The sequence below is a fragment of the Patiria miniata genome, unplaced genomic scaffold (genome assembly GCF_015706575.1).
Source record: "Patiria miniata isolate m_02_andy unplaced genomic scaffold, ASM1570657v1 HiC_scaffold_17, whole genome shotgun sequence".
Taxonomy (NCBI): domain Eukaryota; kingdom Metazoa; phylum Echinodermata; class Asteroidea; order Valvatida; family Asterinidae; genus Patiria; species Patiria miniata.
Window position 1 is genome coordinate 9,909,341 of NW_024037055.1, and position 14,722 is coordinate 9,924,062.

The following is a 14,722-nucleotide window of genomic DNA, read 5'->3' on the forward strand; positions in this document are numbered from 1 at the left end:
TGGAGTTTTCAGTTTGAGCAGTTCTTCGACGACTTCCGTCACAACTTACCCAAGTAATATTCTCTCCTCAACGTGGTTGGTTCACGATGCTGGCTCTACTGGCGCTTCTGGCGGTGACCGCCGTGGGCCCCCTCGGCGTTCTGTGCGCCAGTCCGCGGGTCGATATCTCTGGTCTCGGTGCTGTGGTCGGAGAGACCGTACACTTCCAGCGTAACACCTACCCGATCCTAGACACCTACGTGGATGTCTACCGGGGAATCCCCTTCGCTGAGCCACCAGAGCGCTTTGCCAAGCCCCAGCCGAAGAAGCCATGGTCCGGTGACCTGGACGCGACGACGTTCGGGACCCAATGCCCTCAGCCGCTGGTGAGCACCAACACAGGCGAAGACTGCCTTAACATGAACATCTGGGTGCCTAACCCTAAGGTAAGTAGATTAAACCACTGGGTAAGTAAAGTGCACATTTAATAGTATATGTAATGACAAAGATTTGAGACGGTTAAGATAATATGTGCAAGAATTTTCGAAAATAACGTGTTAGCTCGCATCTGCGTTTAGTGGCTACAAGTAATCTCCAATATGATAAGCGATATTCTAACTTTCTCAGATTGTTGGTGGTAACTTAGACGTCAATTAACAGCAAATTAATTAATTATTCTCAAAAAGTCTGTCAAATTTTGACTTTTACGAATAGTGCCGCATCATAAGTTCCATCCTGCAATGATCATTGTGGGTTTCAACGAGTTGAATTCTTGAAATGTTTACATGGCAAATTCAGAAAGTAAAGGGGTATTGACGCTTCGGGCGCTGTCATAAGTACATTTAGCAGCGTTTGGATTATGAATTCTGTACATGCAATCCAATTAAAAACTGGCTTGTATCCATGTGCGAGCCTTTCACTTTTTGTTGAGGGTTGGACTTTGGGCTGGGGCTGATGGGATGACAATCGCTGTCCACAAATGAGCCCGTTGATCCGCCGCTGTCCTGTGCATGGGTATAAGCCTAAGGTGTATTTGTATCCCACATGTTTGTTAGCCGACCAACGCTGCTGTCATGCTGTTCATCCACGGTGGGGCGTTCCTGGTGGGCACCGGTTCGGACGAGACTTACAACGGGATTTCCCTGGCCGCCTATCGTGACGTCATCGTGGTGACTTTTAACTACCGACTCGGAGTCTTCGGATTCCTCAGCACAGGTGGGTCTCAGCCTTTCACAACCAACTCATTTTCTAACATACACACATTGTTTAGGGCAAACTACAATAACTCGCCGTTTGCGAGTTAGCCACGCCTCTTAGCCAACCCTATGGAATTTTGTACGTTAAGTTTTGTTTGTCTGCGTTGACGCAATTTCTACTGCTATAGGTTAATTTTGGGCGGCTTCATCACGACAGAAATGTTAATCAGCCAAACCCCAAACAGCCTAAGCTTGTTTAGGTACGGGGGAAAAACATTTGCACAATTTGAACTGAGCCTAAATAAGGCAAGAAACAAATGCCAAAACAGCAAAAAACAAAAAACCCAAGATTTAAAATATCCAAGACTCCGCAAAAGTATGTCGATGCTGTACTACGTTTCGCTTTTGTTTTTAAGGCTATTAAACTTCTACCAAAACAACCGTTAATTCCACTCGTTGCAACACCAAATCTTCCCCTCGTCTGTGTAATATTCGCAAGATTTGGTTTAACTTCACTTTCCCGAATCATTCAACGATGTCAGTATTTTGTAATTACTTGTTTGCAGGGGACGGCGAGCTTCCTGGTAACAACGGAATGTGGGATCAGCTTGAAGCACTCAAATGGGTCAAGCAACATATCGCTGGTGAGTGTGTGACTTTGAGACGGTGAGTAGTGGGGCATTCACGATGGGGGAGGTAGCTAGGCATGGCGATCCGGTCTCCAAGATTGTGCATGATTAGCCTATCTTAGAACCCCTATGGCAGAGAAAAAATGATTTCGTGATCCGTTCCAAATAGGACTCATTGCAGTGGACGTAATGTAACCATATCAAAACACCTTGAGACGGTTGAAGAGCTGGTGGAGTTGGCTCTTACACACAACCATATGTCACTGGTGATAATCTGTTTGTAAAACTCAGCTATCTCAGTTTGACTTGACCTTGATTGGGTTTTATATTTGGTGTTTCCATTCCAAATCTCGGTTTCGTCTCCGGCTTTGGCTTCTTGAGATTTTTAAACCCCTAACTTTTGCGCCTCGGAATTCTGCTACAGAATATTGTGATCATAATTTTAATCTTACATCTTATGAGGCCAGTATGATCTCTTTGTATCATCATCATCATTATTCCAGACTTTGGAGGAGACAACAGCAGGATCACAATCTTCGGAGAGAGTGCTGGTGGCGTGTCGGTCAGTCTCATGACGCTCGCCAAGCAATCTTGGGGTTACTACGACAGGGCTATCATGCAGGTACGTGCTTATGGTGTGATTCAAGACTTTGAGGACTGAGACTTGCTCGGACACTTGGTGGCGGCAGACATGTTAAGTACCTCCAACAACTCAAGTACTGCATTAATATGCTTCATAAAAGGAACATAAGGGAGGCTGCATATGCCACTGCAGTCTCCCTTTCAACCAACGACGTCCGTGGCACAGCATTTTCTTCTCAAATATAAATCTGCGATCCCTAAGTTAATACAGGGTGAGTAAAAAAAAAAAAAAAAAAACCAAATTGCCGGACCAATTTTTGAATGAAGTTTTGCCTGTAGCACTTTCAAAATCGAGGATATGACCGCCCATCAATGAGCTTTGTTTTAGTGCAAGAATCATTCAAATCACTCATGTACTTTTCAAGTTACAGAATTTTGAACACAAACACTGTTTTAAAGTTCTTTCCACGGATCACAAAAAAGGTAAGTGTTCTTTCAGCAAAACGAAAACAATTCACATGCATCCCTATGAGAACTGTTTTCGTTTTTGCTGAAAGAACATTTACTTTTTTGTGATCCGTGGACAGAACTTTAAAACGCTGTGTGTGTTTAATCTTGAAAAAGTACATGAGTGATTTGAATGATTCTTGTACTAAAAGAAAGCTTAATGGCCGGGCTTTCATAACCTAGATTTTGAAAGTTCAACAGGCAAAACTTCATCCAAACATTGGTCCTGCTATTTGGGTTTCGGTTTTTTTACTCACCCTGTATGTCGAGGGATCACCAAAAAAGTGTCAAATTTGTCAATTTCGATATGTGTTAAAGTTGAAACTTCAGTGAAACACAAGGAAGAGTATCCGTTGCTGTCACAACGTGCTACTCTACTTCAAACAGAAAGCTTCTTAAAATACGGAAGGATGTTAAATAATTCATTTGACAAACAACTACATTTTTGACAGTTCATCTAACTTAGCAAGTATTTAAAACGTTTGTTTTGGGGTAAAATGTTTTTTTTTTCCCTTTACATTCAACTTCTTCATCTCAGAGTGGAACTGCAACAGCTCCTTGGGGAGTCCTCGACCCAACCAAGGCCCGAGATGACGCCTTCGGACTCGGTAGGAATGCCGGATGCTGGGCCTTTGGAAGCAGTTCTAGTCTTGTCAGCTGTCTCAAGACGAAAACAAAGGACGAGATCATGAGTGCTGCGACCCCGGTACGTTAACTATGGCGAATGATAGCACTGGACCCTGAGCGAAAATCTTGTTTAAATGATAACAAGCCGTCTTAGAAGGAAACTTTTAGGTTTATACGTTTATCCCCTACCGTGTTTCCATGACAGTTAACACGTGCATGGTCCAAAACTGACACCTTTTGTTGTTTTTGTTCTGGAGGCATACATTGGATATCAAATGCAAGTTATAGGCCTACAATTAGAGTGTACAGTTTCCTCGTAGTGATTGCTGGTGGATCACAAGTTGTGAGAAGTTATCATCTAACAATCAATTGCATCTACATCCCGTACATTTGAGTCCAATGAACGAACAGACCCCCTACATACAACCTAACAACTATGGCGTCAGAGGAGTTTGTAGACACTTCAATTGTCTGGGTCAAAAATATTTCCAAAGGAAGCAATGTACCCTATTAACGTTCCCATATGACTCCTTTATTTCCACACTGAGTTTGCAGTGTCATCTTCGGTTTCAACCCTGTTTGTTTGTTTTCTATAATCAGTTTTTTCTGTGTTCATTCTTTCCTTCAGATTTTTCTGGCGGCTTTGCTAACGAAAAACAACCTGATCCCATTCGTGCCGACCATCGACGGGGAGTTTCTGACCAAAGACCCGGCCGAGCTCTTCCGACTCGGTGAGTTCAAGAGCAGTGACGTCCTGCTTGGCACCCAGCGAGACGAAGGCGCCCTGATTGCCCTCAAGGCCTTCTTGCCTGCCTCCTTTGGCTCAGACCCTGTCATCAGCAAGGACCAGTTTGATGGTTCTCTCAGCAGTTATGTCTTCATGGAGCACGACCAGGCGATGTTGGACGTGATCAGCGCGTACTACACGGACTCCACCCAAGCTAACTACCTCCGGCCGTTTTCCCGCCTCACCACGGACGAGGGATTCACCTGTCCTACCGATACCGTGGTGAAAGCCTTTGCTGCGGTCAACCCAAACACCTACCTGTACCAGATGACCCATGTGTCCTCCTTCCACTTCGTTCCCCTACCGACTTGGGACGACATCGTGCCCCACGCGGACGACCTCGTCTACGTCTTCGGCAGCACCTTCATGACAGGCTTACAACGACCCGTTCCATTGTCGGCGGAAGAAGTAGACATTTCGGTGGACATGATGCGATATTGGACCAACTTTGCCAAAACCGGGTAAGGAAATTTAACATTAAATTATTACTCTACCATAAATTGTTTCTTTTTCTTCTAATTTCGAGTGTGGTTATAACTAGTTTTTTTAAACAAGTAAGGAAAAAGAAGCAATTTGCAATACAGTGTTTTCTAGAAGGAGCCCTTTTAGACTTTACAGCCAACGTCCTTTATAATTAGAAGTTTTACTGCGTTATCAATTGTTTATTGGGCAGCCCCCTTTCGAGTTTGACACTATTTTTTCATACAGGAACAGATTAAATCTTTTTCTCCCTCCTTTTCTTCATCAGTAATCCCAACTTGGAGAGCCTGAACGATGTGGAGACGCCGGATGCTAAGACATGGCATAAGTTCAACACGCAGACCATGTACTACAAGGACTTGTCCCCGTCAATGGTGGACGGGCAGAATCTCCTGCAAGATGAGTGCTATCTCTGGAACGTACAACTCCCCAGTATGGCGCCAAGGTATGAAAAGATGAAAGTTTTGTTTGTACGCAAACTTAAAACACAAGCCAAAACGAACAGTGATTTTTGAAACCACACAATCATTTGAAGCAACACAAACAGTGGCGTAGCCACCGGGGGGCGTGGGGGGGCGACCGCCCCCCCCCCCCCCTCCCCATGAAACCTTGTCGCCCCCCCCCCCCCCCCCCCACTGAGATTTTGAGTTTCTCAAAAAATTATCATTGATCTAAATCTAAATAGTCGCGAATGATCCACATGATGACCACTGAGAAACGACCCTTCGACCGGCGACCGCGGACCAGTAAGCTGACAACCGGCGTGACATAGCGCATAATGATAATCTGAAATGCGTATTAACACCCACTGCACAGCTCGCTCACACCACGGAACACGTATTACAGACAGGTGGACCTTGGGTCACACAGTTTCAGTCAGCGATATCACGCGAATCGGCCACGCACAAACTTTTTCCTCCATTCATATAAGCTAAATAATAATAATCAGTGGCGTAGCCATGGGGGGGGGGGCGACCCATGAAACCTTGTCACCCCCTGTCGCCCCCCCCCCCCCCCCACTGAGATTTTGAGTTTCAAAAAAAATTATCATTGATCTACATGACGCCATGGGCGTCCCCCCCCCCACACTTTTTGAAGGGTGGGGGACACAATATCAAATGTCTCCCCCCCCCCCCCCCCGAGTTTCGAACTCGTGTCTCATTTACAGGGCCCTATAATGTACTATAATGTATCTTTTGCTTAGAAAATATTGGTTAAAGTGGTCAGAAATTGCGTCAGATAGCACCACAGAGCATTTAGAATCCAAAAATTTTCGGGGCCCTTAAGCGGGCCCCGAAAAAAACGCCTATAGCGCAGAATTCTGGTAGCTGATTCAATGACTCCATCCAACCTCGAAAACAATGTTCAAAAAATTTTCTTATGCCTTTAGCTTAGAAAACATCGAAAATTATATTAAATTATTATCTTTTGTGCTAAGATAATTATTGGTTAAAGTGGTAAGAAATTGCCTCAGATCACACCACAGAGCATCGAGAATCCATTTTTTTCGGGGCCCTTAAGCGGGCCCCGAACCCCACGCCTATAGCTCAGAATACCGATAGCTGATTCAATGACTCCAACCTCGAAAACGATGTTCAAATAATTATCTTTTGCTAAGAAAATATTAGTTAAAGCATGGAGGAAAGTGGTAAGAAATTGCTTCAGATCACACCACAGAACATCTAGAATCCATTTTTTTTCGGGGCCCTTAAGCGGGCCACAAACCCCCACGCCGTAAGGGCTTCGCGCTTCGCGCTCGCATCAGTTATGATCAAGGTATGTCCCCCCCCCCCCACTTTTGAGAAGCGATTGACGCCCCTACATGACGCCCCCCCATGAAATGTTCCAGCCCCCCCCCCCCCCAGCGCCCCCCCACTGAAAAATTCCTGGCTACGCCACTGAACACAAATAATAAAAGCCGATCAAACTGGACACAGTTCTGTATTAGTAATTATTACGACGTTTTTAACTATTCTTTGACGGAATAAGGTTTGGAGTAGGTGGTAGGTGGAGTGTTTGGGGTTAATTCATAATTCGAGCAATACAGAATAACGTAATTTACAAATCAAATGAGTCAAATGTAACGAACTAGTAACTTTGTAAAGTAAGCGACTCTTATCAAGACTGCGTTTTCCCTTCACCAAAGTGTTGTCCTACAGCTTGCGAGGAAAAAAATCACAATCTTCTACTTTTCCACTACTTTTCCCGGTGTCCATTTCAAAACAGCATCGTCTCACAAAATAGGCTAACATTCTTCGCTTATGACTACCAACCTATGCTACACATCAAATAAAAATTAGATTCCACTCTCTCGTAGGCTTCCTTGTTAATTTCCCTTGCGGAAAATGTAGGAGGTTTTTTCTATTAAGTGCCATACCAAGGGCCAGTACAAGCACTTAAGTCGTACTGTTGGTAATATTTTAACGCAAGTCTCAACCTTTTGGATTTTCAGTGGACGCGCCAGCACAGTGTCGTCGGACCTATTTTCACTTCTGATGATCGGCCACAACTAAAAGCACAGAGTGGTATACCCAGCGGATTGTCGCATCAGAGGTTCGTTATCGACCTGCGTATTCGTCGGCTTCAGTAATAATATTCTCTGATCTTGATATAATTGTATTATAACATGTAGTTTTAAAGTGATTATCTTTAATAATCTCTGTGCTGACATTCCGTCTTCTCGTAACGTTTAGAAGTATACCCCTAGGGTGTCTGCATTTTAATTGTATTCATCATCTGAATTCAGAATTTCCAATTTTGAAACGAATAGAGAAAGGTTAGAAATCGTAGTCCGTTGCGTCCCATATCCCAGAAAATAAAACATTCATTATGTTTATAATCTACTTTAAGTAATTGACAAAAATACTATTTTTGTGTTGTTAAATATTCCATCAATTCCGATACGGTCTTTTACATCCTATAATATGACATTAACATAGCACTTATGGATCACCAAATCATTATGCAAACGACAAATGTGTCGATTCCAGGATGTTGACTAATTACAATTAGACGAGTGCATTTTTTTCTGACAGCCATTAGCAGTCAAGTTTATAGCGCGTGTAAATTGACCTCAAAATCTGCAAGATTTTACGACAATACAAGATGTACCATAACGTCCAACCTCGCGTCCACAAGGGTTACTTTGTCTTCAACCTCGTTAAAGGGTATTTGGAAAGAAAAGAAAGCAATTTACAATTTATTGAGAATTGATGACTAGGCAATATATATCAAATTAAGATTGTTGACATCAACTGCCTTCAGTCGATCACGCGGACAACGGTGACTGTGATAAGACTAGTCAGTGTTTGGTACCAAGACGTTCACATAAAAGTGAACGTCGGCTGGCGAGACGTACGCACTGTATTTTGGCAATTTACAATGTCCTTGTTTTGGCCATCACGATTATCTCATCGGTTATGTGCGAATACTGAAAAACATCCGTAGCAAGTTTTTTTCGATATCTACATAATTTGTTAAATACCCTTTTTCCAATACCTTGGCTATCTTGGGTGTAGTTTGGACCACTTGCGTAGCAGTTATGCCTCTGACTTATTTTGGTTACTATGTGGCTGCCACCAGACTAACGGACCGGAACCTGAAATTTGATAACTAAAGTCCAACGCACAAACCACGGTTTGTAAATTAAATTAGTTCGAAAGAGATTCTTTTTTTTTCAATATTTTGTTTTCTGATAACAAGGATTTAATCCAGGAATACACTTTTTTTAATTAAGCCTAATCAGAATGAATAAAAAAGGACAAAAGTCGGCTCAAGCACTACAAGATCCTGCTATGTTCATTTATTTGTATGTTGTACATTTTTGAGGATTTTTTTGGGGGGGGTTAGCCTAATCGCTTTCATTTTGGAGGGTTTTTTGGGGGGGGAGGTGAACCGAATCACTTTAAGTGTTTACAAGGCGCCATCTATGGAGTTCGTTCAGTACGAAATACAAAGATCACACACACACACCCCTAATGCTTTTCAGAAGGTGTCGGGCCCTAGCCCCACCCTGCTCCCTATGTCCTATCTATCTATACTCTAGACTATTGAGATACTCTAGACTATTGTTACTGAAATCCATGACACTCCACTCACTACACCCTCACCCAACCTAAAGTAAATTGTCTGCACTTGTTTTCATTCGGATGGTCCTATGTTCTCTGCCGTATGTTTTAGGAGTTATATTTACCGGGTTTTTATGGCCATGTAACACTGGACCTTCGACCCTTGTATATTTGTACTGAAGGTACTCAATTGTTAAACAACACTCATCCGAGATAAGATAGGTAAATTCGACATTATGCGCCCCTCTATTCCACAGTCCAGCATATCACACTGTAGTGCAGTAAAACGACAACAAAGTAAGTCAATTTGACTGCAGTTAAAGTCTTTCTTGGAAACTAGTGAAGCCTGCTGTAAAACGTTTTCCTCATGTTCCTGGTATACAACTTTTGGTTACAGGAGTCACAGCACCGGCACCTAAAATGTGAGTATGGCATGCAAGTATGGTATGTGGATTTGATATTAATATGGGGTCAACCCGTGGTGTAGCTTGAACTATTTTAAGTTGCATGTGTGTATTCAGGGTTACGAAAAAGGTAAGGGAGATCGATCATGAACCACTGTTCCCCCAATAGACCATTATCATGTTGCAGCCATTTGATTTTTTTCCAATTCAAATCAATGTAACCAAAGCGAGTCTGGAGGGAAAAATAGTCTGGTTCCTTTTTTGCACAAAAACGTTATCATTCGGTACTGTTTTTGGATACAGAGAACATGACTAAAATGGTAGAAGCATGATATAGGTCTATTTCAGACACTGGGAGAATAAAAAATTCCTCGACAGGCTACTTTTTTCATCTTCGAAACTAGGAGTGGGCCTTTTGCTCATTGCTGTACAGCGGGTCTTTTGTGTATGTGTTCTCCTCGCCTCGTTCATTATAACAGAATGGAACATGCTTGAATGAACATGCTTTCGATATTCACGAATGGTTATTTTCTTATATATTTGTTTTCACTGACATATTTTATTTATTACAAAATTGAACAAAGACACTGACTAAAGCGGGTTGGAGTCTGCGATCACCGGATAACCGTACCGGCCGTGCTCTACCAAGATGGGTGAGGATCAGAAGATGGAGCTAGATACAATAGCATCTGTTGGGATGGAGGAGGATGGTGACACTGCTGTTCAAAAAATGAATATCGACCAACAGCCAAATGGTGGCAGCGGTGGGATCAGCAGAGATTCCGCCGATTGGGGCAGCAGGCGCATCTACAAGAACCTTCTGATCATCTGCCTCGCCTTCCTCTTCCTCTTCACTGCTTTCCAGGCGCTGTCCAACCTCCAGAGCAGCATCAATTGCGATGCTGGGCTGGGGCTGGCATCTCTGAGCACCATTTATGCCACACTAGTCGTTTCCGCCATCTTTGTCCCGTCTGTTGTCATCCGCCTCCTAGGCATGAAGTGGACACTGTCGGTCTGTATCTTCTGCTACTCGATCTACATCGCCGCCAATTTCTATCCTGACTGGGGCACCCTCATCCCGACTTCGGCACTTGTTGGTCTTGCTGCCGCCCCTCTCTGGGCTTCGAAGAGCACCTACGTGACAACCATTGCTCGGAGATACGCCGAGATAACTGGCAACACTGACAACGCCATGGTCAATCGCTTCTTTGGGATATTCTTCCTCTTCTTTCAGTCCAGCCAGGTCCTTGGAAATCTTATCTCGTCCTTGGTCCTGCGACAGGATGGAGCAGAACCTACGGGAGAGCTTGTCTGTGGCGCCAATGATTGCCCTGGTAAGCATAGAAATGTTGCAACTGGCTTGATATCCTTTCTGTTGTGATCGAAAGTGTCGACAAACGAAAACAATGATGACATGCAGATGACAAACCACTACGATAAAGATAATGATGACGATGATGACGATAACGACCCAAAAAACCGACGACAGCATAAATGATGACGATTTTGCTGAAGAAAAGTGTTTTTGCTGTAAATGGTGACAATGACGACGGAAACGTAGACGATTGTGATGAAGACTTTAAAGATTGCGCTGGTTACAGTTATTTGACGGTAGATAGGATCCTCATCAAAAAGTTACAACTTCCGTATTCTAACTTTGCAGTGACATCCAATAGCAGCGGTTATTGCGAGTCTCCGCAGAGGTCTGTTACCTACATGCTGTTGGGAATCTACCTGGGAAGTGGGCTAGCAGCCGTGCTCGTCGTTTCAGTATTTCTTGACAAGTTAGTGATTTCCTCCTCTAACATTACTTCCACAAATGAGGTTAAGCGGGTTAAGTTTCTTGCTGCAGCGGCCAGAATCAAGGGTGGATCCGGGGGGCCAACGGGGCCATGCCCCCCCCCCCAAAAAAATGATAAACCCATTATTTTTGTTGTTATTTTTTTTTTCAAGTGACGTTGCAATAAAGGCAGGCACTGCGTACAACAATACCATCTTTTCCTCAAAAGAAATTGCCTCAGATCGCACCACAGAGCATCTAGAATCTAAAAAAAAGTTGGGACCCTTAAGCGGGCACCGAACCCCACGCCATAATTGTTTTACCCACTCTTTGGGGATCAACATTTTTTTTGCCCCTCCCCCCCCCCAAAAAAAAATGTGTTCTGGGTCCGCCCTTGGCCAAACTGAGTGGACTTCCGAACAAAAATGTCCCCATAAACCAGGTAGCAGCGATGTTGCGTGGACTTGCCCACGTCCACACAAGGTTTCCCCCTCTCTGGAAAACACTTTTAGAGGCATTTTTGTTAGGTTTATCCGTCGCAAAATGATGAGAAACACTCAAGGAAATCATAGACAAAAAGTTGGATTGAAAGAGTTTAAACAGTGTGAGTAACACGAGTTTTTCACAGGTTTTCTTAACTACACGAAAACAAAGAAATGTCCACACTAGGTATGCAACGTAAACATGGGTGAAGAATCGGGAGTTGTGTTGAAGTCCGAGTAGAGAATCGGGTTGATAGTATAGTTACTGTACTACGTTGCGATGTACTGGGCACGGGACTGTTAAATAATGCTGTGATAATTAAATAATAATAATGATATAATAATGCTTGTCAAAATACTTTCGTTTAGACTCAAAACAAGCCAGCGAACTCAAACAGAGAATCCCTGCCAACTCTTTATGGCCACTGTGCGACTGATGAAAGACTACAGGATGCAGCTGCTGATTCCACTGACGATTTACAGCGGGCTGGAACAGGCGTTCATTACCGGAGACTTTACTCGGGTGAGAAGTTTGCCAATTGTTAATACTGCTTGCCGCTTTCGCCAATGTTGCTGCTGCCCTAGGTGGAGATGCAAATACCGTTCCGCGCCAATCGCAGTTGCAGCTGACGTATTGGTTAATTGCTAATTTCCACCACAATGTTTACATTATATGGCAGTGGTTTAAATGTTATTTTATTTTATTTAGGCTATTCCGGCTACTGATGTTGCTTGGTGTTTTTTTCACCGTTACTGTGAAATCTGTTGCTCTGTTCTTATAGGTTTATCTATTTTATTTGTATTTATTTACATCTTTTGACATTAAAAATACGATAAAATGAACAGGAGGTGGCAAGGGTAAAAAAATACAAAACTGTCATCTAAATGATGTCCAGACCCCTATAAACCGTAATTTTCGGAATATAGGCCGCGCGGAGTATAAGCCGCAGCACGCAAAAATCATCCTGCAAATTAAGATTTGAAGTCGGCGTATTAGCGGCACCGGCGTGTTAGCCGCACCGACCGCAGCGGTTTCAATTTTGTTTAAAAAAAAATAAGGCCTCCAAATTCTAAAGTCAAAAATCTCTGGACCAGATCCATTTGCACTATACGAAAGCTAGGAAAAGGGCCACAAAAGTTATATCGAAAAATCTACGGTTGATACTCGGTATATGCATATAAAGATAAAAAGATAATTGCACAGTATACCTAAAAACAATTGTTGAAATAACGCGATCTTTTGAAACACGAACAAAATTATCCAACATGCAGTGTTCTCATGTCGGTCTAATACTGTAGGGCCTCGGCTGGGGAGGGTCGTATATGGGGATGCATTGTGTTGTAACTCGCTGCTTCTACGATGCAGCCTGCTATTGCCCATAACAGTAGCAGCAGACAACAGCTGCATGTTGCTGTTGTCTGCTGCTACAATGTTGTTCGCCCTATTGTTCGAAATGTATATTTACATGTTACTGTCTTGTTATGCGGTTGCTTCATATTTTATATACAGTTGTTACCGTTTATTAAAAAATTATCGTGAAATATGTTGCTCTTTCTTAATGTTCTTATTTCAGTCTTACGTAACGTGCACTGTTGGTGTAGGTTGGGTGGGGTACGTCATGATATGTTACGGTGTGACAGACGCTGTCTGCTCGCTCGTGTCTGGTCGCCTAGTCAAGCACGTGGGCCGGATACCACTCTTCACTTTTGGCGCCGTGGTCCAAATGAGCCTGATCTTCACGCTTCTGTTCTGGGTACCAACGAAGGATCAGCTGGCGGTGTGCTTCGTCATTGCGGCGTGCTGGGGTGCAGCAGACGCCATCTGGCAAACGCAGATCAACGGTAAACGATACCGCAGAAAATTATTTTAGGCTCGATTCCAGGGAGCTGCTCTTAGAAGGAAACAAAAACACATTTAAATCAGTCACGTGCATTATACATCACGTGCATTCCGACTGATAAACTAGATTTTTTTTGTGCTGAATATCATCAGAAGCTCCAAGAAAATGGCACCTATTACGGTCTTGGTCCAGGATATTTGTCATTAGTGTAGGCCTATATATGCCAATTTATTTACTGGTTTTCGCCGATAAAGTTGCACTGAACAACTTCATCTCCTTCACAAGAAAAAAAACACGTGGTCTGTTGCCAATGGCGTTACTAATAAGAGGGATTAGGGCAAGCGCCCTCGCCCCTCGTTCGAGGCCTGTGTCCATCCCCCTCCCCTCCACCAATCCCCATCGTGCTTAAAATGTTAGGGAAGGCAAAAAATGAGCTTTCATTATTGAAAATCCTTTTAGTGTCACCTCCAGATAAAGAGGCTCCTCTAATAAGGGCCCACCTGTAAAATGAACCAAGTCTCGCCACTGACCCTTGCTGTGCTTCTGCTGTGTGTCTGTTGGCGTTGCTGCTGTTCCAGCTACAAGCAGGTAGCTTCCCTTAATTATAACTGTTTTGTGTTTTATATGTTTTCTTCTCCCTTGCAGCCTTGTACGGTGTACTCTTCCCAGACAAGCCAGAGGCAGCATTCTCCAACTATCGGCTGTGGGAGTCCCTGGGCTTCACCGTCTCCTTCGCCTACAGTAACTTCCTGTGCGTCTGGATCAAGCTAGCGGTACTGGCCGGCGTGTTAGTCTTCGGGATTGGGTTCTACTACATCGTCGAGATGAAGGCCTGTATGCGGCGGCAGAGGGAGGCAGACAGAGGGCGGGATGTGGGCAAAGCTGGTCTAGACAGGGATTTGACCTAATCACATCTGAGGGGCAAGGCAGTGGCGGTTCTACGGGGGGCTGGGGGGGGGGCCCAAAAAAAAAATTGTCTAGCCCCCCCAAAAAGATTCCATAAAAATATGCGCTAGCAAAATGCAAGAATTTGACGTACATGGGAGCGGTTTCCCCCGAAATGAGAAGGGTGCATTTGTACACTTTTAATTAATAAATTGCCTGATTGTAGGATTTTATCAGTGCTCCTCATTGAAAATATGGCACTTGGGCAGACATTTATTAAAAAGCGGCAAATTAATGTATGATGAGTGCGTGTATCACATGCAGTCATCCATCACTGCTTTGTTGTTGGCCACACTCGACAATTTTAAAACAAAACACAGTAGAAACTTATTCCAAACATTTCTATTTTATTTCGCCATTAAAAATAGTATTGCGAATACTCAAATATTATTTCAGATACAAACTCTTTATCTAAT

General features: G+C 43.5%; 2 protein-coding genes across 2 annotated transcripts; both read left to right on the top strand.

Moving 5' to 3' along the window:
• Positions 1 to 8,445, top strand: LOC119723769 (cholinesterase 1-like). Its single transcript, XM_038194618.1, has 8 exons — positions 1 to 425; positions 1,035 to 1,194; positions 1,742 to 1,819; positions 2,308 to 2,426; positions 3,432 to 3,599; positions 4,149 to 4,768; positions 5,056 to 5,232; positions 7,240 to 8,445. The coding sequence occupies exons 1-8, from the start codon at positions 87 to 89 to the stop codon at positions 7,298 to 7,300; spliced, it is 1,722 nt and encodes a 573-aa protein (XP_038050546.1). The 5' UTR covers positions 1 to 86; the 3' UTR covers positions 7,301 to 8,445.
• Positions 8,446 to 9,075: 630 nt separating this feature from the next.
• Positions 9,076 to 14,685, top strand: LOC119723770 (protein unc-93 homolog A-like). Its single transcript, XM_038194619.1, has 6 exons — positions 9,076 to 9,276; positions 9,843 to 10,592; positions 10,922 to 11,042; positions 11,890 to 12,043; positions 13,095 to 13,362; positions 14,007 to 14,685. The coding sequence occupies exons 2-6, from the start codon at positions 9,908 to 9,910 to the stop codon at positions 14,267 to 14,269; spliced, it is 1,491 nt and encodes a 496-aa protein (XP_038050547.1). The 5' UTR covers positions 9,076 to 9,276; positions 9,843 to 9,907; the 3' UTR covers positions 14,270 to 14,685.
• The last annotated feature ends 37 nt before the right edge of the window (positions 14,686 to 14,722 follow it).

Excerpts from the sequence above, each read along its gene's own strand:
- LOC119723769 (XM_038194618.1), top strand. The coding sequence starts at position 87 with ATGCTGGCTCTACTGGCGCTTCTGGCGGTGACCGCCGTGGGCCCCCTC. Across the intron at positions 1,820-2,307 it reads GGTCAAGCAACATATCGCTG|ACTTTGGAGGAGACAACAGC; the intron begins GTGAGTGTGTGA and ends TCATTATTCCAG. Across the intron at positions 3,600-4,148 it reads TCATGAGTGCTGCGACCCCG|ATTTTTCTGGCGGCTTTGCT; the intron begins GTACGTTAACTA and ends TCTTTCCTTCAG.
- LOC119723770 (XM_038194619.1), top strand. The coding sequence starts at position 9,908 with ATGGGTGAGGATCAGAAGATGGAGCTAGATACAATAGCATCTGTTGGG. Across the intron at positions 10,593-10,921 it reads TGGCGCCAATGATTGCCCTG|TGACATCCAATAGCAGCGGT; the intron begins GTAAGCATAGAA and ends CTAACTTTGCAG. Across the intron at positions 12,044-13,094 it reads TTACCGGAGACTTTACTCGG|TCTTACGTAACGTGCACTGT; the intron begins GTGAGAAGTTTG and ends TTCTTATTTCAG.